Raw genomic sequence first — 25,995 nt, forward strand, 5'->3', positions numbered from 1 at the left:
GTATCCACTTTCGTATTCATCGCCTCTGTATCCATAACCACCATGGCCTCCACTCTGGTGTCAACCACCATCTTCACCTCTGTATCCCCCCTACTCTTCCGTCTTCCACCTCCACCGTATCCACCACCATCTCCTCATCTCGTGCAACCACCTTAGTATCCACCATCTTCATATCCATAACCATCTTCCTAAGTCACCATAATTAGTCTCGTCGGAACTCAGATCTCCTCAGCGACTCCACCACAATCTCAGATTTCCGCTCAAGCTTCAAAAGCTCACTGCTTTCAACTTCAGTCTCAATTCGAACCTTCTTGACGGATTAATTGCCTTAGTCACCGGAGCTGGATTTTGGAATTCGCTCTCCTCTGTGACTTCACTAAACTTTCCAAATCTCCTCCGTTCAAATCCATAAAGCTTGAATCTGGTTCTAGTAATAGCCATGGTAGCTACAACCAACTTCTCCTCCACCACCAATTTCTTCCAATCTAAATCCTCACTGGCCTTTGTCCCTTCTGTCCCTGACCACCTCCTCTGTCAGCTCCACACCGCCATCAACCACCTCACAAACCACCAACAAGAAAAGTCCATTTCAACTGCTTCCAGCCTTCCACCGTCTCTTCCTCCGCGTCGTAAGATCTCCTCATCTACTCTAAGTTATCCTCATAGCTTATGCTTGACATAACAACATAACAACCCTGACCTCTACAAGTACATGGACTACACTCCTTTCTCTCTTTGCCCTTCCGATTTGGTTAAACTCATCCTCCGTGGCTGCCACACACGCTATCGTTGCTTCTCGTGTACGCTGCGTAATTCTACAGACACGAAACCACGACAATTATTTTCGGTGAGAGACATGTCCTGTGATGGAGGAGGAGCCTGAGTCTTGTTGAAAGACAAAAGACCGGTGGATTTCTCATCTAATTTGATTTTTTTTCACATTTACTTAATCTGGAATCTGAAATCGAGAAACGAAGAAGAAGATAAATTGTTATGTTTTTCTATTAGCTTTTTCATTTTTTTTTCTTTAATTTGGTTTAGAAGAAACTAGAGATGGTGTAGTACAAGGATAGTAAAGTCTTTTTGCAGCTAAAAAGTGTGTCTAGTATTCAATGTGTCTTTGAGTGTAATTGATATGATGAAATGTGTTTTTGGTTGTAATTTTCTCCTTTATTTTTCATTATTTTTTACACCACTAAATTAGTGATGTTGTAAAGGTGTTTGAAACTGGACTAAATTGCAAGTAACGAGTTTAGACCATGTTTATCCCTAAGACATCCATTTGGGTTTCTTAGGTCTTTTTTTTCTAAAAAAAAAAAAAAAATTAAAAAGCAAACCAATCGCGGACCGCCACGAGTCAGTGGGGGCCGCGAACAGTGTAAGAAACTCACTAAAATCAGTTCTTAATTAGTAATTTTTGTAACCGATCTTCAAGGGTTTTGTGGGGGACCACGCACTAAGAACCTCACTAAGGACCCCGGATAAATATGCTCTTATAATTTTTATACTTTTTGAAAGGCGCATCTGGAGATCAACTTAATGGGCTGCTTATTAGGCCCATGATAGGTTACTCGAAGCCTTTCCAAACCTACAATCTCAGTCTCCCCTGCCGCTATAAATAAAGCAAGTAAAGCATTATCCTTGTACACTCGCTTTTTTTACACACTCCACTTTCCAAAAGCAAAAGAAAAAACAGCTAAAACAGCGTCGTTTCGAGGATGAACAAAGGAGGCAGCTCCGGCGGAGGCCCAGGATATTCCCACAAAGACTGGCCGAAACACTTTCCACCAATCCGTACGTCTTCTTCTTCCTCAACACATTAATTTATGCTTACAAAAGTTGTTATTTTATCTTTTTATCTGTTAACAAATCTTTTATTCAGTTACTGATCTGTCGTATGGATACGTTTTTGTTGTGTCTATGTCTTGTAGCGAGGAACCAATTCCAGAAAAGCGGTAACCAGTCTGTGTACGAGCTGAAGGAGACGAAGACCTCACGCGTTGCTAGGATAGACACGCCTGGGTGCACCGTGTCAAGCCTCGTCTACTGGATCGACGGCAAAAACCTCCACTTCTTCGCCGACGAACCCGACATGCCCGAGTACCGCTACGACGGACGCAAATACGGAGGCACGATGGTGTTCGATCCAGTGGCTTACGATATGAACAAAGCTAGGGCTAAGCTTGTCAACGGAGTCCTCTGGATCACCGTTCCCAAGATCCAGCGCGTGAATGCCAAGGCGGTTACCATTGAGAAGATGCTGAACGTCAAGATCACAGGAGACGACATGGTTGATGTGTGCCCGTACGTACGTCTTTTGTCTTTATCTCCGTGTGTCGTGGCACTTGCCTCTCGTTATGGTGTCTAGCTAGGGTTTATGGTCTAGTCTTCTCTATGACTTTCTTATTTTCATTTCTGGCTTTTAATAAATGTGTCTCTATGTAAATTGTGTTAAATTGTTAATCTTTATCGTTTATGGTTAAGTGTGTTTTTAATTTCTTCTACGTAAATGTCATCAAAAACATGTCTTCGAGTCTATAACGAGGTATTTAATTAGTGTTTTATTTAAAACAACAAACTTTAAATTGTCGTCAGAACATATAGATTTTAAAATAATACCAAGATGACCATGCAAAACATCTAAAAACGGTTGTTACAAAGAGAGAATTTGATACAGAAACAAGGAAAGGAGATGTTGCTTTGCATTGTTAACTTTTGTTTGTCGTATGTGAAAAGTAAATAAGGAGGGAGTAAAAAAAGTGACAGCTCGTTGTTTTAACCTAAGAGAATCATTGACGTCAGCGATGCAGCCTCTAGCATGCATTCATGATCGTTCTGTAAAAAAGTTTTGAAATAAAGAGAGAGACGAGGTTGCCTCGTTTCACTGTTTTGTCGCATTCATAAACCCCGGTTCTAAACCACGGTAAAAGAGTTTTGAAATAAAGAGATGGACAGCTGTAGTACTCCCCGGTTAACAATTCATAGAAGGAAGGCAATTATTTTAACAGTGGTTTTTTTTTTTTTTGAACACATAAACCAAGCGATGACACAGTGGTTAAAATGTTTAAAAGATAAGAGGTAACATTAAAGCAAGCGATGATAATCCATTTTTACGCAACCGAGAGTTGAAAGAAAAAGAAAGAGAAAGAAGAAGAAAGAGAGATGGCTTCGGTCATTGACTTGTCGAGTATTCCTTACATCCCTGGTCTCTTTCTTTCTCCTTATCTCTTCCATCAATTAGTCTCCCTTATTACATTTGTTCATGTTTCAAAGTTATAAACAAATGAAACGTCTTTTAACATGATTTGTTTTGGCAAAGATTTACTCTTTTTCGATCCTCCATGAAAATAAAGTTTCATTTCTTGATTGATCTTAGTTTTGACTTTTGATACTCTCTTCTTTGGCTCTGTTTAACATGAAACTTGTTACAAAGATTTACCTTTTACCTCCATGAAGAATAAAGTTTCCTTCTTTTGTTGATCTTAGTTTGCTAGTCTCTTCTTTGACTCGTTCTCCTTTGTAATGAAACAGGGAGGCTCCACGCGACCAACAATCAGTTCCAGAGATACGGTCCAAAGGGTTTCATGGAAATCAAAGTCCTTCACAACGACAACCTCTACGTCCGCGTCGACTTGCCCGGTGTTCCAGACGACGCTATCCGCTACAGAGTCGACGCCGTGAGACAAAAGGTTGTCTTTTTCTCCGGCGAAGAAACTCCCGGCGCCGGCGACAAGGTTGACGACGTTCGTGAGTACTCCGGGACAGCCGGTTTGGGCTGTGACTGCTGTGAGATCACCGGCGTGGAGGCCAAGATGAAAGATGGAGTCTTGAGGATGATTCTCTCAAGGGTCAAGGTGAAGGACCACGACAAGAAGTGTACCAACACTCTGCCTCCTAACTCAGGTTCGATTCCCATTCAAATCACACCTTTTGCTTATCCGTGGCGTTATTGTAGATTTAAATGTTCCATTTGCTGTGGTTCATATATAGGCAAATCGGGAAGATATGATATAGGTAATTCTGCAATTGACATGGTTGAAGTGGAGGACCATCCCTTTGTGGTGAAAGGTCGCAAGGGAACGTTCACTTCAGCACGAACATCTGACGGATGTTATCACCTTTCAGTGGATCTACCAGGTGTTTCTAGCGATGACATATTCGTGCTTCCAAATGAGAATGAATTCAAGTTCATTGCTGAGAACAAGAGCGTGTACGAGCACGACTAGAGTTGCCGTATTTTCATTGGAGCCGTCAACAAGCGTACATGTTGTTCCCATGGGATTCCACTTCTTGACCACAACATCGCTTGGGATGCTGAGTTTGGTGTTCTCAAAGTGCGTGTTTCACCTCCTCCTCTCAACAACAATGATCAGTAATCATGCATCACTCTTATGATATCTATGATTGAACTATGTATCCTATGTCTCTTGCGTCTCGTTATGGTGTCTAAGCTAGCTAAGGTTTATGGTCTAGTCTTCTCTATGAGGTCTCTATGACTTTTTTTTTCATTTCTGGTTTTTAATAAATGTATCTACGTGACGTGGACTTTTTTTTGCATGTGGTTTGTGTTTATCATCTTTTATCGTTTATTGTTTATGTACGTGTTTTTAATTTCTTCTACGTAAATGTCATTCGTCTATAACGAGATATTTTAATGGGCTTTTTGTTGAAACAACAAACTTTAAATTGTCTTTATAACAAATAAAACTTTATAATAATTAATACCAAGAAACTATGCAGAATAAAATTTAAAGTAATTTGGATAAACTTCTAACAATGGTTGAAAACTTTACTAAAGAGAATTGATTCAAAAAAAAAAGACGTTGCATTGAGAGTTCGTATGTCTTTTGCCTTATCCGTGTCTATCGTTTCTCTTGCGTGTCTACTGTCTAGGGCAGGTTTGTATGGTCTTTCTTGTTAGCGTTAATGGAGGGTGAACTTTTATTAAAAATTTGGATTAATGTTTATCTATATGTTTAATGGTTAAGTGCTTTTGATATCATCTCATGAATGTGGTCAAAACGTTTTCTTTGAATCTAAATCGAGATATTTAAGGGATGTTTTACAAAGTAGCAAACTTTAAATTGTTGTCAAAAACAAACAAACAAACGAAAAAAATTCTATCTTCTTCTAATACTAAAAGGGGAATGGGGTGAGTGTCCAGATCATTTAATTTAATCCTCCAATAAGAAACCACTAATTTGCCATGTCACGTTGAATTTTAGCTTACACCAAATAAACACGTAAAGCCACTCAAATTCATTAAAAAAATTGTATTTGGACATCTTCTTTTCCTTAATTAACTCTCCAAATAATTTGAGGACAGCAAGTGCATCTGCGACGTCTAATAGAGTTCTCCTTGTGCGTTACGTTTCCAGCCTGGACCCTTTTACGCTCTCTGCTCATTTGTTTTTAACGAAGTCTCCATGGATTAGCTGAATCGGAGGTCCGTTTTCCTTCAATACATTTTTTTTGGGAAATGTAATTTGTTTGGAGCTGCTTATGATTGTCAGTTTCAGTTCATCTCACTAATAAAATTGAACACATGCTACATTTATTCAGGGATTCTTCACAACAAAAAGCAAAGAGACATCTATTTTGTTGCTGTTTCACTCACAGTTATGTCCTCTGGGAGTTTCAAGACAACCCAGTTGTGATTGAGGGAGACATGTTCAGGTTCCGCGCTCATTCCAAGAGTTTGAAGCTAACTGTGGTATGAGAGGTGATTTGTATGTAAACTGGTTATAGTATCTGCTCACTCTTTTGGCTGCTGCCTCCTTCCACTCCGTCCAAGACCGGGCAGGGGCGGATCTACAGTGTAAGCTACGGGGGCACGTGCCCCCGACTACTTTTTAATTTTTGTCAGTTAGAGCTGTTCTAGTAATCTTCTGTAGCTTCGTTGGTAAAATTAAAGTGCTCCCGTTTGGTTCCAGTGTTGAGAGTTCAATCTACTCACAAATTATTTTATGTGAATTTAATGTTCTGTGTGTCAATTTACAAGCTTCAATTTTATTATTTTTACTTTTTTCCAGACTTATTTCTTTTCTTATCTATCTTTCCTTAATTTTTTTTTTTGTTTGAACTGGCTTTCATCTTTCCTTATTTCTTTCCATTATATTTTCATGTTTAAGTTTACTTTTTCCAAACAACGTATAGATAGATCCATTGTCTTTAAAATCCATATTATGAATTGCTAGTAAATAAAACATTAGTTAATTTTAAAATAGTAAACAATCTATTCATTTTTATTAACACTTTAGAATTTAGTTCTTGATGATATGATAAGTAAAAATTATGTAGTATAAATTGACATAATATTATATAAACTTATTTTTCTATACATTTAAAATTAATTTTATTTACAGTGTGTTGTTATGGTTAATAATATTAGTAATTTTTTAAAAAAATTATATATATTATAAATATAATTTTATGAGTCGAATAAAATTACAGTTTATAATAATCTTCTTATAATATATTATATAGACTTCTTTTTCTAAACATTTAAAATTAATTTTATTTACATTGTGTTATTATGATTAATAATATTAGTAAAAAAAAAATTTTGTCAGCAGCAAAAAGGTTTTAATGAGGTAAATAATATTATACTTTATAATAATTCTACTTATAATATATTATTTATTTTAATTTAAAATTTGTGCCCCCGTCAAATGATTTGTCTGGATCCGCCACTGAGACCGGGCATTCTTTGAGAGACCTTCATGTTATCTGCAACACACGTTAAAGAAATTAGTTGTATGTGTCATTAACTGTCTCACAATTATAGTTGGCAATTTCAGGGGACCTCTGATTAACGTCTCTACCTTTGAGACCAGGATGCTCATGAGTTGTACAACAAGTACAACGAAAGTCTCTCCAACGTATTAGGTAAGACGTTTCCAAGATATAGTCAAGAACATCTTGATTAAATCAATCACGAACCAGTATCTTGATTAATTTGCATTGTATTTATCAACCACACACAGTCTGAAGTCTTTTTAATTGTCTGATTTTATTCCACTACGTCCAAATCATACATATAGATATGGTTAACATAAAGCTCTCACAGTTAGTTTTTATTACTCATGGTAACATGAGGCACACAATAGCAAGCTCCAATGGTCTTCTTGAGATTTAAATTTATTACTCATTGTTGTTGTGTTTTTATTCTATGGGAATAGATGGTGATTTGATTGTTTTATCTGGTCCAGGGAGAACCGGAGGTGCTAAGCAAGGGGAGAGCAAGTGTGAGCTGAAGGAATGTTGTTTGATTTGCCCACCTCCATTAAAAAAAAAAAGGTACGTCTGTAAAATTGGCTAATTGGTTTCTGATTACGTATGCTTTAGTAAACTAAAATGAATTGTGTGGTAATAAGCTACTCTTATAACTTTTTGTCTACGGTACTTTTGAGAAGTCTCTTGGTTTTGCTCAAGTGCTTTATTTCTTAACTAGTGTTGGTCCCGTACTACGTACGGGTAAATAATTCCTGATAATAATCCAAGACAATTATAACAACTAACAGTAATAATAAGCTAAATCTCTATTTACTATATTACTCTAATCTTGTCACACACAGCACCACAATATGCCATCTTTACGTTTTTAATGGCAAGTTTAGCTAGATTTTTTTTGTATATATCCATGATAAACTAAAAATTCAGCCAAAATTTTTAATTAACATTAAAAAATAACAATAAGATTATAACTTTCCCTCTTAACAAAAAGAAAAGTGCTAAACTATTACCTTTAGTATTCCATAGTCTGATTTTTAAATATATTTGTGCTATCTTGTTGCTCATTCCTCTTCTTGTAAACAGGGGCGGACGCAGGAAGGCCATAGGTGTGGTAAGTGCCCCACACAAAATTTTGTTTTCCTAAACATTTTATATGATGTGTGCCCCATACTAGTTATGTGGCTGGATCCGCCCCTGCTTGTAAATAATCTATAAAAAACACTTCAAACAGAATCATACAAAAAAGTATTACTCTGAGAAGTAGATAAAGATAATTTTGACAAAAAAAAAAGAAATCATAAAGTTATCTCGAGTTTTGATGCTACACACAAAACCTAAAAATAATTAAAAGAAATGAAACGATTAAAAAAAGATGACAATAAAAGGATGAAAAAAAACATTTTGAGTTAACACTGGATTCTGTGCGTAGCACAGAAATTTCTACCAAAAAAACATTTTGAGTTAACACATGATTTTGGCTAAGACACTTCTACAATTTGATGGTCAAACCACCATTAAAGATTTAAGGCCCTGGTTTTTTTTCTAAAGACTATATAGTAAATAAAAGTATTTTTACCTGAAATTCAGAATGGTCAAACTTTTTGCATATCCACATCAGCTTCATGCTTCTTCAAGTGAGCTTTGTTTTTTTCATACATGTCTGCAGAAAATTAAAATAAATTTCAAAACTGAGCGATACAAATATTTATGCTATATTTTATATGAACTCCAAGATTACTCTTATCATTATCCCTACGCAATTTTAAACTCGACCGCCATATTAAAAAAAAATTAAGTATTAATCCAGACAATGAATGATAAAAATTTCGAACTTGTACAAAAAAAAAAATATGAAGAAACCTATCAAGAATTCAAGATCAAAACTGAAATTTTTGGAGAGATGAAGGATCGCTTGTTTTGCTTCGTTGAGCAACTGGAGATTGTAAAAAAGATTCTTAACTTTTAATGAAGCTCGTAAAAAAATTTGTTGATGAGTTGAATTTATATGCTATAACTGAAAAACAGTTTACGCGAAAGAGGTGGAGATCGTGGTTTTAGAAAGAAGTGAAAAATGTTAATATTTTGTATCTTTGAGTGAGAAACAATCTAGAGAAAAAATTGTAATAATAATGCATTTAATTTTTTCTAATTAATTTTGGAAGGACAAGCCATGTGGCAAAATTTTATTGACCATGTAATAATAATGCATTTAATTTTTTCTAATTAATCTTCGAGATGTTGCCCATATCTTCTGGAAATCCTTCTATATTTTGTTCATTTAGAACCATATGTAGACGAAGGTGGAGACCCTTACTATTGGAGAGATCTATGCCTTTCTGAAACATGAAGCAGTTCAGGTAATTTTTAAAGTCTGGTAGACCCATAAAGCATACATAGCAAGTACGTTTAAGAACAACTTTTGATCAATTGTAGGTGGCATATTTTGATTGTTTCGCAACAATAGATGACGCTGACCACAAGGGGTGGTGGTTTATATCGCCTGCCATACTAAAGCTAACAGAGGGACAACTTCACTGATGTGTCCAAAATGCAGAGACATCAACGTGACTGGAGTTGCAATGTACATTACAAAGCCCTCGCCTTACACTTTTGCCTAACAAGTTGTTCACGTGTGCTTTCTCTTTGTAACAGGTACTGTGATGAGATCTCTGTCTATGAGGCAACTTTTGTGCTCCTTGGTCCTGAGCCTAACAGGGAGTCAGGCGTAGAAGCTTATTGACTACTACTTCGAGGTTACTACTCATACTCATCTTATATTTCACCTCCCAAACTGACTTAATCATGTTTGATATGGCAGGCTAATGGGTGCTAACCATGAGATGCCAGCTCCACAATGTTTGGTGGATACATTTGGCCAAACACACAAATTCAGGGTCAAAAGTCTCAAGCTACAATTTTACAGTTAAGAGAGACCATAACTGTGACAAAGGTTGTTTGTCCTGCCACCATTTGGAGTAGTAGCAGAAATCCAACCTGACGCAATTGATGAAACAGCACATGCTCCTTGAGTGTAATTCAATTCTGCCATGGATGGAACCTGCAGCACAGGGTCTTCAGCTGAGCCAAGTGCATCCATCAAGGAGAGTGACGTGCAGGAGACGTAACTAAACCAGCCACATCCAACAATCCAATCCATGGTTGCTTTGTAGGACCATTATCTATCTTTATCTAAGCTGTTTCGTTTTTTTCTCTAAGATTTCTCTTTTTTTTTTTTTACCGTCCACCTTTCGCTTGGCTTTTTCATACAAACGCGTTTCATAGGAATTCTCTTTGGTGTTGTTCAGAAAAAGTGATTTCCCTTTGGTTTTTACCCCTACAACTTTTAGTTTTTTTTTTTTTTTGTAACACCACTTAATTTCATTCATTCAACCTTGTTCTGATACAATACAAGAGGGAATATTACATCCTCTTTGCAAGAAAGCATAAAGTACAGAGATAGATAAAACTAAATCAGATAAATCTTCCGAAAAAGGTGATAGCGAATTCAAAACAAATCTTGAATGCATCAAAAAAGCCTTCCCGACAAAGTCGGACAGCTGGAGAATAGTCACACAAGGCGAAGTTAAGAGACAGCCCTCACCAACGAGAACAATCAAATTATTCTCGATTGCATCTTCAGGTCCCGTACAGACCGCTCCACAAGATAACAAACCGGTGAATAAACTGAAGCAAAGCCTCGGTAAGAGACCCGAGAAAACATCTCCTTTCATAGAGAGGAGGCATGGTTGCAAAGTACTCTTCTCGGTAGAGGAAGAGGTTGAAACCGTAAGCAAACACGGTGTATCCACCGAAACAATCTTCATAAAAGAGAGGTATAACAATAATCGCATAACAAAGACCCTAATGAATCCATCAGAAATCTTGAAGCTCTTCACACAAACCCACACATCAGAAGTCAATCGCATAGTCACTTTTACAGTTCTTATACCACAAGACTGAAAGGGCCAGGCCCATAAACTTAGTACCCTCGGGTTGGAGACAACCATTCGCTTTACCGGAGACGGGGAGTACCTGGGAGATACGCCGAAAGTGGAGATGGGTGGTGAGGAGACGGGAACGTCGAACGGTGGAGATGGATGCTCACCGGAGCAAGCGGTTGAAACCCAACAGATCTTCTCGGAAACCCAGAGGAGACTGCCAAACCGGTATACTTTCAAGATGAATAAGGTGGTAGCGGACCGGGGAGCGCTCAAACTTCACAGACATCGAGATTTCAGCCCTGAAAGCCTGGTAAACGATGGAATCCCAACCACACAAGCCTTCAAAATGCCGGAAACTATGGACGAGGGAAGAGATTGCGACGGTCGAAGGAGTGGCATCCGGTGAAGGTCTTCGGAGCAGGAGTAGCGGGAAGATGAGGTGTGAGTAACTGGGATGGCGGAGGCAGCAGTAGATCTAGTCGGCGAAGCCGACGGTAGATCTAGCCGGGAAGACATGGATCTAGGGATTTGCGGTGTAGCTACTACTCGCGTTGAATATTTCACCGTCATTGGTCCAGAATAGCAAACGTGGTGCGAAAGTGAGTCATTGTGGTTGATGTTGACAGGAACGGCAGAGCGGTGGGGAGTCCCCCAGAGAGTCACGGGTCTGGTGACACAGACACCGAAACGGAAACACAGATCTCTTTTTATCACGGCAAGAGACAATCTCGGTTGAGATTTATCGCTTAGAGAGTCACACAAGAGAAAAGAAACAGAGCAAAATATGGTGGAACGAGAGGCTGAGCAGAAATCCTGACAGAGATCCCGACGCCGGCGGCCGGAGGCCTCACCGGCGTCGAAATAGTTGATGGCAGACGGCTCCTCCATATTTGGGCCACAATTACTTCTTTGTATTAACATAATTGGTTGTGTGATAAAAAAAAATACCAAGGCCTTCAGCACTTCAATGGAAATCGAAATTGGTTATATTAAAAAAAATTTAGTTCAAAATACAACATTAAATTGTAACTACTGTCAACCTAAACTCCTCCTTCAAAATTAAACATTCTCACTCTGCCATTCGAGTCACGATTATGCATCCAACTTACATTACGAGAGCCAAATATTTACAATGACTAGCTACCATTACAAGTACACATGATGTCAGAAACACTAACAAGAGAAACAAAAACAGAGTCAGAAATACATTACTGTGAATTTTTTCTACATATTTATGTCCATCGTTACAATAAACATGAAAGGAAAAGAGAATACAAAAAACAGTTTCATCTTTTTATTTAACGTCTGAGTTTATTAAGGAATCAAGAGGAGAAAATCTTCAAAATGTAAAACTACATTTTCCTGCTTTAGTATGTAAGTTGTACTTTCTTTGTAATAATATAAAATATTTTCTAAAGAAAAAAATTAGAAATTCATATTCCAAATTTTAAACAACCAACAAAGCATAAAAAGAGAAATATTCATTAAAAAATGTTCAAGATAAAGCTACTTAAGATTTTTAAAATTAAATGTAAACTCAAACCCAAAAAATTGCAAAAAGAAAATACACAAACAAACAATTAACACAGTAGTAAAAATGTTTAAAAAAGAAGGTTAAAATCAAAATACATGCGGAGAAAGAATCTAGTAATCTATATTATAATAGTTGAGTTTTTGCTCATTCCTCAGCGCGCCACGTCAGCGTTTCGTGGGCTCCACTTTTAAAAAGTGTGAAAAAATGTCAAACTCATGGCTCAAACCCGGGTTATTGAGATATAAACACCAACATCTATACCACTAAGCCAACTGATACTTTGTACATTGATGGCCGAACCTAATATATATTTATGAAGGTCGGAAGCCCTTGCTTCTTCGGCTTCCTCTGAGGGACGGGCCTACAAGTGTATTATGGGTTTCATTTTTTAATGGAATTCATCACGTTATATGAAAAAAGCTCAAGTTTGCAACAATTATGGTTTTCCTATATTGTAAACTGTTGTCGTTTAACATGAGTTCGGGTTTTTTCATCATTATCTCAAACAAGTCTGAGTTACAGAGTTACAGAGTTGCGCCGTGTGTGTTCGTAATCTATTTTTTCACCGTGAACTCTTCATGTCCCCATCTTAAATCGCTTTATCATAAATGTTCCTGATTTGTAGCCCCTTTGTAAACCCTATATATATAATTCTCATCTTTGATGAACCCAATCTGCATTATCTAGAAAATGTTTCTCTCTGCCTCTCCAGTTTCTCAAACCGGCGTCTCGGCGTCCGTCGATCAACCTTCGAGTCTCTCCATCTTGGTCGTAGTAGTGAGAGCATAGCCTTTGGCTTCCTCCGCTTATGGGATTCTCTGAACTTCAAGAAAGACAAGGAGTTTGTGGGAATCACGGTTCTCTTCCTTGATGAAAAGGTAAGTTAATTTTCGATCTATCGCACTTATTAAACATAATTATTTTAATTGATTTCCTAATTCTTTGTTGAATAATATTATTTGCAGATTCCGTGATTCATGGGTTTACTCCCGTCAGACGTGCTAATCATTACATGCCATCTTTGAAAGAAGGTTCTATTGTGAAAGTCGATCATTTTGAGGATGCTAGGTGCTCAAGCATGTACACGATAACTGATCATCCATTCCTCATTCGTTTCATCTCACTAACCATTATTGATGAAGTCATCACAGGTGCTCATGAGATCAATCTCCAGTCAAAATTAGAATATTCGACAATTGCTAAGTGATTGCGAACACAAACCTCGAAACTGGTAAACATAGCATATTTGTTAGCTCCAAGCAAGCTTACAATCATGCAAATTCAAGTGGAATGACATACCAACAACTGAAACTGGTAATTAGTCAACAGCTTATCCCATATTTTCCTTCTTCCTAAAAAATCCACTATGTTTGTGATCTATTTTTTCATCTACGCAACTTTAGCCTCTATCATGGATAGCTCTCTCCCAAGGATTGCATTTACTATGGTTTCTGGGAAGAAAAAGATCTTGCTCCTGAAAAAAAATTGTGACAACCCTGTTGTAAGATTTTAGTTTGTTGATATTCCGTGTTTTTAACGGTTTTAAACTCGTTTTGGAGCAATTAAATGGTCGGTTTTAATTAATGTTTTGGTCTATTTGATGCGTTTTGGTGTTCTTAAGTGTAATATGCAGGTTACTAGATAGCTTGAAAGAAAAGAACGCATTCGGGATTTATTCAGAAGCAAGATGGACCGAACAATGGACCGAATGAAGTATTGATCGCACAGAGCACTAGATCGACCGATCCGGGATATGTGGATCGACCGATCCTAGGCTTTCATACACGAGATCGACCGATCCGGGCCATGTGGATCGACCGATCTCAGGCGCTACGGGCTCCACACGCACAAACGAGCTTTTCACTCCTTTTTACCCACTCCCCTCAATAATTCACAAAAGAACTCGACTTTTTGAGACTCAGAAAAGACCAGGGGCGACCAAGGAGGAGATTTACAAGTTCTAGAGAGAGATTTGAGAGTTTTTGTTCATCTTTTGTGTGATTTGTGAAGATTTGTGAAGGAGTTCATCTCAAAACCATTTGGAGAAGATCTTCTGAACTTTTACTCTGTTTTAATACAATCTTATCATGTTTTCTTTATCAAAATCGTTTTGTTCTTTCTTAGTTATGTGTGAGTAGTCATCTAGTTGGGTTTAGGGGTTCTCATAGGGGATTTCTTGATGTTTTGATTCATAAAACGTGTGTAGACTAAGGGATTACGTTTTGGTTCTTCATCTAATGGGTTTCTTACTGCTTGAACTGAATTGATCACTTAGTTCATGATTTCAGATTGTTTGATGCACCGAAAGTGATTGTTTGAACTTCCGAAAATACTTTAGATGAGCAAAGTGTCCTTAACCCTCGGAAGTTGATGTTATTGCGCTTTGTGAACATATTGAACCTGTTCTTAATGCTTGTTTAGAAATTGAAACTCAGCGGAAGTTAGTGTGGAGATTTCTATAACATAGAGAATTAGCGCTACGGAAGTAGGTTAATTCTAATATCGTGTTTGAGTTCTAGACGGTTCTTAATATATCCCTGTGTCTGCCATTAATTGTATCTTGATTAAAAAGAAATCCCTGAGAATTCCCAATGCCCAACGTTTGTTTTAAAATAGTTTTCAATTCGTTTAAATCATCTTTTTACATGCTTGTTTATGCTTTGTGACACTAGAGAAAATTAAACAAAAACCATCAAAAAAATATATCTTGATTCGCTGTAGCTATTAACTTGTCTGCAACTCTACGTGTGATCATCGGTCCCTGTGGATTCGATCCCGTATTACTACTGCGTACTTTACTGTGCACTTGCAGTTAGATAATCGGGTTAAAACTCGAGACATCATTTGTGCAGAACAAAAAACCTTGATTTCTTTTCTATTTAGTATAGTGATAGTTGTTGACAATCATTAGTCATTTGCCAATATGTTTTTTATGCGGCATTTCAGAACTAATTTCTCCATTCCAAGCGGAACAGCAGATGGAAGCTAATTTTTCTGGAAGCTCCTCGACTTCAAGACAGAATCAGAAGATAGATGTTGGTGGGAGGTTGATCAAGGGAATACTTTAGAGAAGTGAGACGGCCTAGCCAGACTTCATCTTTTGTACAGCATGAGCAAAGAGTGGAACCCACAAAACACGAGAGAAGAAAAGACAAAACACAAAATTAACATATTCAGACCTTCTTTCTTGCATGTCTAACATCTGGCGCCGACGAAACTCAACACCCATGGCATACGAAGCTGATGCAAGTAAACCTCTCATCAATCATGCTTAAAATCAATCTACGTTTTTCAATCTCACAAACTAAAAAACAATTTTACCTACATGAATCGGGAAATTAGTGCTCATATTCCCAACATAGAGAAAAAGAGGAGTTGAAGTCCTAACAGTTTTCTCAGTATCAGACTAAACCACAGATTCAAGACCCATCTATTTTGAAACCCTAACATTTTAAAGTCATGCTTTAAAAAAAAAATTATATTTGGCCATATTTTAGACTTTTTTGTCAACCCCAAATCATTTATAACAAAATCCAAAAAAAAAAAATATTAATAAAATAATTTTCTAAGTATGTTATTCTAAAAATGTTATAAGTTTTTTTAAATATATTACAATTCTATTTTTTTCTAAAAACAATTGGTGAAATAAGAAGAAAATTTTATTTATTGTTTATTTAAATTGTTAAATCCAAATTTATTATCTTTCTCCATGCACTATTTGATTTATATACAAACAACTACCTAAGTAAACATTAACAAATTCCATCACCCTCAACTTTGAACATATAAGATATAAAAATATTAACATATGACTTCGTCATTCATTCTTATATCAAACTCATCAACCTATGTAATTTCCAAAGTCCCATAGACAAAAAAACGAACAAACAATAAAATCCCGTAAACAAAAATATATAATGCATCTGTAATGTAGCCGATACCGCGTTTGCGCGGAGACTATGCACCTAGTAATAATAATAATACTACACGTAAAACCCAACCATGAAAAATAAACTTGGAAACAACTGCAGGGATAAACATCTAAAAACGGTTGATTTAAAAACTGGAAAGGAGACGTTGCATTGCATTGTTAACTTCTATTTTGTCTTATGTGAAAATTAGATAAGGAGGAAGTAAAAAAGGATGTTTGACAGCTCTGTTTTAACTTCAGAGAATCATTGACGTCTTGGATCCATTAATGATCTTCTGTAAAAAGTTCGAAATAAAGCGAGAGAGACGAGGTTGCCCTCATTTCTCTATTTTGTCGCACTGAAAAGAAATTGAAGGACAGCTGTAGGCGGTAAAAAGAGATGGAGGTGGACAGCTCTATGCCTCTATCGTACTCTCGGGTTCTTACCACGGTAAGCAATTATGTTAACAGTGGTTAAAATGTAAAAAAGAGAGAGGTAACATTAAGCAAGAGAAGACCAGTCAAAGAGCTTCCTACTTCGTTTATACAGTTTGTGTACCAAACAACAAAATCACAATACATTTTTACGCAACCGAGAGAGAAAATACAGAGAAAGAAGAAGAAAAAGAAGAAGAAGAAGAGAGATGGCTGCATACATTGACATGTCGAGGGTTCCTTACATCCCTGGTCTGTCTCTCTTTCTTTCTCCTAATCTCTTCCATTAATTATAGTCTCCCTTATTACATTTGTTCATGTTCATGTTACGAAGTTATAAACAAATGAAACGTCTCTTAACATGAAACCTGTCGCAAAAGATTTAATCTTTTTGATCCTCCGATGAAAATAAAGTTTCATTATTTATTGATCTTAGTGTCGATGCTCTCTTCTTTAGCCCTATTTAACATGAAACTTGTTACAAAGATCCTCCATGAAGAATAAAGTTTCCTACTTAATCTCTTCTTTGACTCTCTGTCTACGTTCTGTAATGAAACAGGGAGGTTGCACGCGACCAACCATCCCTACCAGAGGTACGGTCCAAAGGGTTTCATGGAAATCAAGGTCCTTCCCAACGACGACCTCTACGTCCGCGTCGACTTGCCCGGTGTTCCAGACGACGCGATTCGCTACAGAGTCGACGCCGTGAGACAAAAGGTTGTCTTTTTCTCCGGCGAAGAAACCCTCGGCGACGGCGACAAGGCTGGCGACGTTCGTGAGTACTCTGGAACCGCCGGTCTTGGCTGTGACTGCTGCGTGATCACCGGCGTGGATGCCAAGATGAAAGATGGAGTCTTGAGGATGATTCTCTCAAGGGTCAAGGTGAAGGACCATGACAACAAGTGTTCTCACTTTCTGCCTCCTAACACAGGTTCGAATCCCATTCAATTCAAAATCACACCATTTTTTTGCTTATCGTTGTTGTAAATTTTAAATGCTTTGTTTGTAGGCAAATCTGGAAGATACGATTTAAGTGAATCTCTATCTCCATATAACATGGTTGAAGTGGAGGATCATCCGTTTGTGTTGAAAGGTCGCAAGAGCGTACTCGCTACAAAAGGATCGTCTGATGGATGTCATCACTTTTCAGTGGATCTGCCAGGTGTATGTAGTGACGACATGTTCGTGCTTCCTAACGAGAACGAGATCAAGTTCTATGGTGAGAACAAGGAGGTGTATGAGCATGACGAGAGTTGCCGTATTTTCCTTGGAGCCATCAGCAAGCTTGCATTTTGTTCCGATGGGACTCCAGTTTTGAGCCACGACATCGCTTGGGACGCAGAGTTTGGTGTTCTCAAAGTGCGTGTTTCACCTCCTCCTCCCAACAACAACAATGAGTAATCATCGTCACTCTTTAACATATCTCTCTATCTACGTACGTTTTTCTTTTCACTGTTTTAGTATTTTGGGAGACCTTAATTATGATTGAAGTTTTAGTTATGTGTGTGTACTGCTTTTGTGTTTCTTATGGAATCTTGTGACTGGTTCATTGCTTTCACAATGTCTTTTTTTTTTCCCTTAAGCTTAACCCAAACCGGTTAAACTTGAATTCTTTAAAGATATGAATATGAAAACCTAAAAATCTGATAAGGAAAAGTTATAGGAACCTGATAAGGAAAAGTTATAGGAACCTCATGAGAGTGACTCTTGAAGCATTTCTCTTCGAAAACATGGGCAGTTGAATCCTCGTTCTAGGCTCCTCGAATTTTGTGAAAACTCAAACCACTATGAATATTCCACAGGTCTAACCTCACAAGTCGTGTGCTCAGTGTTCTATGGTGGTTGAACACTATTTCTCCCTAGAGGAAGAGCAAGTCCAGAGCTAATAAATGTACAATAAGAAAAAATGTCCCAAACAGACTTTAGGAATGAAAAGCTTACATGTTATGAAAATATGGTATCAATGCAGCAGCCAAGGAGAGGATGTGACATGAATATAGCCTTTCATATTCAAAATTGCTGAACAATGTTGACAGAAGTAGGCACGGATTAATATATCATTTGATCCATAGTAAAAGTAGAACAGAGAAGTTTGAATATGCAATGGCAAAGCTTATCATTGTGAAAACACGCCAGCTTTAGACGCCCACCCCTCACAAACGTCCAAAGATGCTATACTAATTATATAAATGGATCCATCCCATAACACAAAAATATTTATGAAAAGCTGAATCATAAATGTTTCCAGTTTTCATACGCCAAGATAGACTTTAGTTCAAAATCCCAATAGTGATGATCACATCATCTTGCGCATTCTAATACACATATATATGTTGTACATTGATGACTACCTCTTTGTCATCAAAATATTTAAAAACAATGTTCTAGTGATTATACTGTTTTGTCATCCTAAATCATATTTATATAATTGTACAATATTGTAGTGATTTTCTGGTAATGTGTTGCAAATCGTTTCCTCACTTGTCTTTGAGGCTTTGTGTATACAGCTTTGTATCTTACTTCTACTTTGTACTATGTTTATAATCTACCAGTTGAAAAAAAAAAGATTACTTCTGAGTTACTTTATGCCCATCATATATCATGATTATATTATTGAAGAAACAGAAAAGTTGCGACTAACTTGTTCATAAATTTGTCTATAATTTGTGTATGATTTTATGATGAAGTTTTAATGGTTTTCCAAAGTATTTTTATTCATTTGAGATTTGACATTCAATATCACACAATCTAAAATTTGTTATCAAGGGAACGAAAGGGGTGGTTATTTATACTTGACAATTGAACAAAATTGATACCATTTGTTCATAATTTGACAATTTAATTATTCTTCATTTGTTTGTAGTTTGTTATCGATGTCATAATATGTTCTGATATTTTAGTCAAAAACGAATGTTTTTATATGAATAATTTCCTTATAACCAGCAAATATCATTTGACTACATGATCCAAACAAAAAAAAAACTTAACATAAAAAACAAACTTATTAGCGAGAACTAATTATATTTTTATAACATTTGTTTTAGTAGAACTCACTTAACACCCTTATCTTTAATTGGACGCTAGCCTGGTAAGAATCTCCAAAACCCTAATTTATTTCTAATGAGAGACTCCACTAGCTTTTTTTTACACTTAGTTTCATTGAGTAAGGACCTTCTGGGTCAAGAAATATAACGTACTACGGAAGAAAAGAGAACTAGCAACAAAAGAAAAGAAGATACCAGTAGGTACCATGCCTATGAAGGCTTTAAGAAATAGACAAATGAAGGAGAGAGAGATCCACGAGCTGGAAACCAACCTAAGAACTGTGAGGTTAGGCAGAGTTTCTCAGTTCCTGCTCGAGGGTATGGCCAGTGCCGTGCTCAGCTATTACCGGGCCTAAGGCAAAACTAACACACAAAAAAACTGTTTACCACAATTATTGTATAATATATGAAAACAATTATGATAAGTTTTATACAAATCACTGTATAGATAAATAAATATGAACAGTTTTATACAATATATGAGTATTTATTAGTGTTATGAAAAAAATTAGATTAGTTTTATTTATTTGGAAAGCACACGTTTAATAAACTAATAAACTTATTCAGTATTTAATATTAAAAATTAGCTATTCAGATTACATAATATATCTTGAATATTTTTTTTTTGAATAAGTTAATTTTATCCACACTAAGAAGTTAGAATGAAAACCAATTAGTTACACTATAAAACTAAAAATGAGCAAAAGCTAAAATATAAAACAGAAATAAAACAATAAAAAGAAACAAACCATGAAAAATTCTAAACAAATAACTCTTCTAAATTTATAGGAAGTTAATTAGCAATATGTTAAAACAAGGGAAGTTAATTAGTATGGCTCAAAAAAACATAAACTCTGAAACAATGTCACGACTATTTAACCAAACTGACCAATTTAGCTAATTATATTTGGGAAATGGGGGCCTTTGAATTTGATAAATCTTGTGGGGGCCTGAGGCACTTGCCTCTTTTGTAATACAGTAGGCACGACTCTGGGTATGGCGAAGCCAAGCCAGTCCTCCAATAGAGATGTAAGGCCATGATTATCGTCGTCCTACTTAGAATATCTTAGCATTAATAGGATTATAATTAAATGAAAAACATGCAATTAAAACTGGGACGGCCTTAGTTAAAAGTTTTTCGGTGGCGTCCTAAGGAGACATGTGCCGTGTCGCGAATGGCCGAAAAAAAAGGTAGGGCAAAATCGATTTAGGAACGAGAAACGCTTTCCTCTTCTCTCTCGATCTCTCTTCTCTCTCGATCTCTCCTCTTCTCTCCCAATCTCTCGATCTCTCCTCTTCTCTCTCGATCTCTCCTCTTCTCTCCCGATCTCTCGACATTCGACTGTTCTCTCTTCTCTCTCGATCTCTCCTCTTCTCTCCCGATCTCTCGACATTCGACGGTTCTCTCTCGACATTCGACGGTTCTCTCTCAACATTCAACATGTGTTTCGGAAATCAATACTAATTTGATGAAACTGAATTTTTTTTTCGTTTGAATCTGAGTGTTTTGTTAGGTGTGGTTCGTCTGCAATTACCGGGAAAGGAAACAACTCTAAGAAGAACAATCATTTCGTCCAAAGTTGAAGGTAATTGACTTTCTCTTCAGCTCTCAAAGTAATCTTGTTCGTATAATGACATGATAGTAATCTAGTTTGTATTCTTGAAATAACTCTCTAGTTTGTTTGCAACCAAATCGTCTAGACTTGGACTCTTGTTTCTGTAATGAACTATGCTAGTTTGTATACCTTTATTGCTAGTTTGCCATGTTTGAAATGAAAGGCTAATGAACTATGCTAGTTTGTATACCTATATTGCTAGTTTGCCATGTTTGAAATGAAAGGCTATTTTGATTGAGACCAAGTCTATTATGTAAATGTCATCATTAACGGTTACTTAATGCACTTGCAAAGTTGGTTGTCTAATGTGTATTAACTGAGATGTACTTTGGTAGTTAGGTCATTATGGTTGTGTTAATTACAGTTTCACCTATTAAACCGAGCTTGTAGGAGATAATTTTTTCACCATCATCTTCTTTCTCTTCTCTTCTCGGGTCCTTTCTCTCTTCTTACTGCTATGAATCCGTATAGCCAGTCCTCTGGTTATATGGGCCTTCTTCACAGTCAACAGAAAAGTGTTCTCCATGAAAATTCTCCTTATGAGAGTTTTCATTCTCGATCTTCAGAAATCCCTCAATTCAGTTCTCAACAATGTGAGGCTCAAACTCCACCTACAGACATACCCGTGGAGCGTGGGAAGAGACACAAATGGATCCCAGCGGATGACGAGCTTCTAATCAGTCCCTGGTTAAACACATCTAAGGATACTATAGTCGGCAATAACCAAAAGTCTGGGACCTTCTGGCAATGAGTAGGAGATTATTTCTTAGAGGCACTACTTAGAAGAGATGGTCGTCAAAGTAGGGAACATCTCCATTATAAGCAGAGGTGGCACAAGATCAATGATCAAACTAACAAGTTTTGTGGTGCATATGCGGCTGCAAAGAGGCAAATTAGTAGTGGTCAGAATGATAACGATGTTCTGAAGGTGGCCCATGACATCTTCTACTCTGATCAGGAATCGAAATTTACACTTGAGCATGCTTGGTGTGTGTTGAGGCATGAACAGAAATGGCTTAGCCTCAACACCACCAAAGCTTGTGGAAGTTCAAAGAGGAAAAGCGGTTCCCAACTGTCTTCCACCAGTGTTACTGACCATGAGATCCGGCCTGAAGGTGTCAAGGCTGCAAAAGCTAAAAGGAGTAATGGTCAGGGGAAGTCGGTTGCTGATTATACAAGCGTTTAGGAAATGAGACAGGAGGATCTCGCGAGGAAAGAAAAACTCTCCAAGCTTGCCATGCTAGACACTTTACTTGCCAAAAAAGAACCACTCAGTGAGGCTGAAGGAGTTGCCAAAAACAAGCTACTAGCCGAGTATATATAGCTTTCTAGTGTCGCATAAACCACCTCCTTAAGTGTCTTTAATTTATGCCTAGCTTTCTATGTTCTAATGTACTGCTTTGGTTACAAGCTCCTCTATGTTTTTAATGTCGCAAGAACAAGATCCTCTATGTTTTAAATGTACTTCTATCTTTATGTTGGTTAATCTATGAATGTATGTGCTTCGTGGTTGTTGAACTTGGTCGTTGGCTAATTAAAATGAATGTCCTTCTTTATTAATTAGCTCTCTAATATTACCCTTGTTATTTTTTAGAGGTTTCATCAAACATGGGTCTTGACTACAGCTACACCCAACCTTCCCAATCTGAGGATTTTGGTGGGGATGAGGCGGAAAGTGACAGTGAAATTGAAGCGCTGATTCGTCAAGACCAGGCAGAGCTAAGTTACGTGAACGGTGAGGAGATTCTGTACCCTCCGCAGCCTGAGGTTGAATTCGGTTTTCCACAGACATGCTGCTGTGGTAGTCAACCCCAGCTAGCTACATCGCAGAGTAGAAACGATCCAGGTAGAAGATACTACACATGTTTAAATGCTGATGATGGAGAGTGCCATGTTTGGAAATGGTGGGATGAGGCAGCAATGGAGGAGATGAGAGCCAGGGATAGACACACACTTCAGTTAGCCGAAAAGGTAGATTCTCTGAACTTCTTGAGTGACTACGAGACTGAGCAGAAGCTGGTTAGGCTAGAGAACCTTGGGTTTGAGTTGGCAAAGAATAAATCAAGGTCTAGATTTGATTACTTTGTTGCGGTTATGGCCATTGTCATTATTGTAATAGGTATTGTCCTCATCTTTATGTAATCTGTTTATGAGGAATTGATCATTGATCATGTTTATGTAATCTGTATAATGACTTATGTTTTTGATGAATTGATCATTGATCTAAGCTATAATGTGTTGTGACTATTGGAACTCTTTGTATTTACGTGAATGTCTTATGTATTGTCTTAATTTTGTCATGTCAAGTGTGCGAGTACTTGTATTGTCAAGTGTGCTCGTGAGTGACGGTCTTGTGATTGAATATAACACCAAAACTTAAGTGTGCTCGTGAGTGTATTGTGACAAGAAATAAAGTTAAAGGGTCACAAGTTGTAGTAAAGGGTCACAAGACTAACAAGAAACAATCAAAGAGTATGATCTTCTTTTTCCTATAAATAAGAGAAACCAACTTCACAATTATATATATCCACTTCTCGTTAAAAACATACTTCTCCTCTCTACTTATCTCATTCAAAACCTTTGTTTTTTTTTCTTTCACAATGGCATCATCTTCCCATTATCACTACCACAAAGATGATGATGCTGAATTCGAATCTATGTTTGAAGAATTCTTAGAAATCCCAGATATTATTCCCGAACCAAAAGAGCGAAAAAAACGTATTTTTATTGAGAGAAACCGAGAAGACGGTCACAAGAAGCTTTGGAATTATTATTTTAGCGAAACTCCAACATTCCCGCACAATATATTTCAGAGACGGTTTTGAATGAACAAGTCATTGTTCTTGGGTATTGTGCATCGTCTCTCCTAAGAATTTGAGTATTTTCAACCAAGAGAAGATGCAGCCGGACGGTCTAGTCTATTTCCGCTCCAAAAATGTACCGCAGCAATTCGTCAATTGGCGTATGGTGGTGGGGATGATACCGTTGACGAATATGTCCGACTAGGTGAAACAACAGCTAGAAAATGTTTGCACTATTTTACCGCCGGAATAATCCACTTGTTTGGCGATCAATACCTAAGACGTCCAACACTGGAGGATCTGGAAAGACTACTATATATTGGAGAACAACGTGGATTTCCAGAAATGGTTGGAAGCATCGACTGTATGCATTGGGAGTGGAAGAATTGCCCAGCCGCTTGGAAAGGAATGTATTCACGAGGAACCGGAAAACCCACAATTGTGCTGGAGACGGTAGCTTCGTACGACCTCTGGATATGGCACGCGTTTTTTGGAGCTCCAGGTACTATGAACGATCTTAATATTCTTGATCGATCACCTGTTTTTGATGAAATAATTAACGGAAACGCTCCAGAAGTCAATTTCCATGTCAACGGAAGGGAGTACCATTTGGCTTACTATCTCACCGATGGTATTTATCCGAAATGGGCTACTTTTATTCAATCTATCCGACTCCCACAAGGTCCAAAACATTATTTATTTGCTAAACACCAATAAGCCGTCCGAAAAGATGTTGAGCGTGCCTTCGGAGTCCTCCAAGCTAGATTCGCGGTTGTTAGAAATCCATCTAATTTATGGGATAAAAACAAAATAGGAAATATTATATGAGCATGTATCATACTCCATAATATGATTGTTGAAGATGAACGAGATTCATACACTAACGCTTCAGAATTTCAACAAGGAGAAGATGTGGATCCCACTTTTGTAGTCAAACGGACTACAAATCTGGGTACTACAATGTGACGTCGAGCAGAAGTTCTGAATACACAAGGCCATCAACAATTAAAAGAAGATTTGATTGAAAATATATGAGCTAATTTTGGACATTTCCCGAATATGTAGAATGTTTAAGTTTCTATGAATTCAATAAAATGTTAGTTTGCTTTTTTTTTTAATGTTTGTAATTTTTTTCCTTGTTTTTTTTCAAGTTTGTATTTTTCTCATGTTTTATATTTTAATGTTAAATGTTTTATTTTAAATTTATCTTTAAAATGTCATTACCTATTTAAAATGTATACTTTAATAACTAAGAGATATCTAAAAGTTCTACCAATAATCTTAACTTTTAGTATTGTCTTTAACTTTTTCTCTTAACATCAAAATAATATTAAACTAATCTAAGGATTTAGAAATTAGTCCCACCAATAATCATGCCTTAAGACTCCACTAGCTTATTTCTTCCTTGTTGTTTTTATTTTAATCTTTTACCGTGGAGAATATCCCACTAATGGCTATGTGTGATATCCGCAGCAAACTGCAACGGTATTTCGATCATTGTTATGAGAAATTCATTCTCTTTTTTCACGGGAGATCTCTGTTGATTGTCGCCGTTGAATTTTATTCCGCAAAATATTGGTGCATCCTGTGCATCAGTAAAATTAGTTGCCGCCTTCTCGAAATTCCGCACTTTGCAGTAATTCAAACCTGAAGTTAACGATTTAAAGCTCTTGGAGTAAAGCTTAAGCCAATCTTCCAACAGCTTCTTACTAAGACTACTTTTATATTTCTTCTCTTTTATAATATTCTCCACAATTCTTCTCACATTCGTTAAATTTGAGATGGCATTATTCGCTCCCACCACGGTCAGTTCATCGATCGATATTTCTCACTTTCTGGCTCTCTGGATTCTCTCTGAGAGATGCAACGCAATCCTTTTCGAAATTTGAATCGCTGTCCTTATCTAGAAACTTTGTAATTTTCTTGCAAGATTTTTGAATCAGAGAATCTGCCACTTTGTTGGCTGTGCAACTATTGAA

The 25,995-nt window shown here is 37.0% G+C and overlaps 4 protein-coding genes across 4 annotated transcripts; all 4 read left to right on the forward strand.

The window, feature by feature from the left end:
* Window positions 1-1,638: 1,638 nt before the first annotated feature.
* LOC106400074 (14.7 kDa heat shock protein) lies at window positions 1,639-2,497 on the forward strand. Its single transcript, XM_013840486.3, has 2 exons — window positions 1,639-1,794; window positions 1,932-2,497. Exons 1-2 carry the CDS (start codon window positions 1,719-1,721, stop codon window positions 2,366-2,368), a joined length of 513 nt encoding a protein of 170 aa, XP_013695940.2. The 5' UTR covers window positions 1,639-1,718; the 3' UTR covers window positions 2,369-2,497.
* A 604-nt stretch (window positions 2,498-3,101) lies between these two features.
* LOC106399866 (putative 57 kDa heat shock protein) lies at window positions 3,102-6,024 on the forward strand. The gene is made up of 3 exons (XM_013840311.3): window positions 3,102-3,205; window positions 3,532-3,903; window positions 3,991-6,024. Exons 1-3 carry the CDS (start codon window positions 3,163-3,165, stop codon window positions 4,224-4,226), a joined length of 651 nt encoding a protein of 216 aa, XP_013695765.2. The 5' UTR covers window positions 3,102-3,162; the 3' UTR covers window positions 4,227-6,024.
* Window positions 6,025-16,269: 10,245 nt separating this feature from the next.
* On the forward strand, window positions 16,270-18,132 carry LOC111208327. The gene is made up of 3 exons (XM_048762413.1): window positions 16,270-16,807; window positions 17,115-17,486; window positions 17,565-18,132. The coding sequence occupies exons 1-3, from the start codon at window positions 16,765-16,767 to the stop codon at window positions 17,954-17,956; spliced, it is 807 nt and encodes a 268-aa protein (XP_048618370.1). The 5' UTR covers window positions 16,270-16,764; the 3' UTR covers window positions 17,957-18,132.
* A 3,540-nt stretch (window positions 18,133-21,672) lies between these two features.
* On the forward strand, window positions 21,673-22,401 carry LOC125590574 (glutathione S-transferase T2-like). Its single transcript, XM_048764186.1, has 2 exons — window positions 21,673-21,902; window positions 22,020-22,401. The coding sequence occupies exons 1-2, from the start codon at window positions 21,673-21,675 to the stop codon at window positions 22,399-22,401; spliced, it is 612 nt and encodes a 203-aa protein (XP_048620143.1).
* Window positions 22,402-25,995: the final 3,594 nt, after the last annotated feature.

The sequence above is a fragment of the Brassica napus genome, chromosome C7 (genome assembly GCF_020379485.1).
Source record: "Brassica napus cultivar Da-Ae chromosome C7, Da-Ae, whole genome shotgun sequence".
In the NCBI taxonomy this organism is placed as follows: domain Eukaryota; kingdom Viridiplantae; phylum Streptophyta; class Magnoliopsida; order Brassicales; family Brassicaceae; genus Brassica; species Brassica napus.

Excerpts from the sequence above, each read along its gene's own strand:
- LOC125590574 (XM_048764186.1), top strand. The coding sequence starts at position 21,673 with ATGAATCCGTATAGCCAGTCCTCTGGTTATATGGGCCTTCTTCACAGT. Across the intron at positions 21,903-22,019 it reads GAGCTTCTAATCAGTCCCTG|GGAACATCTCCATTATAAGC; the intron begins GTTAAACACATC and ends TCGTCAAAGTAG.
- LOC106399866 (XM_013840311.3), top strand. The coding sequence starts at position 3,163 with ATGGCTTCGGTCATTGACTTGTCGAGTATTCCTTACATCCCTG. Across the intron at positions 3,206-3,531 it reads GAGTATTCCTTACATCCCTG|GGAGGCTCCACGCGACCAAC; the intron begins GTCTCTTTCTTT and ends GTAATGAAACAG. Across the intron at positions 3,904-3,990 it reads CACTCTGCCTCCTAACTCAG|GCAAATCGGGAAGATATGAT; the intron begins GTTCGATTCCCA and ends GTTCATATATAG.
- LOC106400074 (XM_013840486.3), top strand. The coding sequence starts at position 1,719 with ATGAACAAAGGAGGCAGCTCCGGCGGAGGCCCAGGATATTCCCACAAA. Across the intron at positions 1,795-1,931 it reads GAAACACTTTCCACCAATCC|CGAGGAACCAATTCCAGAAA; the intron begins GTACGTCTTCTT and ends TATGTCTTGTAG.
- LOC111208327 (XM_048762413.1), top strand. The coding sequence starts at position 16,765 with ATGGCTGCATACATTGACATGTCGAGGGTTCCTTACATCCCTG. Across the intron at positions 16,808-17,114 it reads GAGGGTTCCTTACATCCCTG|GGAGGTTGCACGCGACCAAC; the intron begins GTCTGTCTCTCT and ends GTAATGAAACAG. Across the intron at positions 17,487-17,564 it reads CTTTCTGCCTCCTAACACAG|GCAAATCTGGAAGATACGAT; the intron begins GTTCGAATCCCA and ends CTTTGTTTGTAG.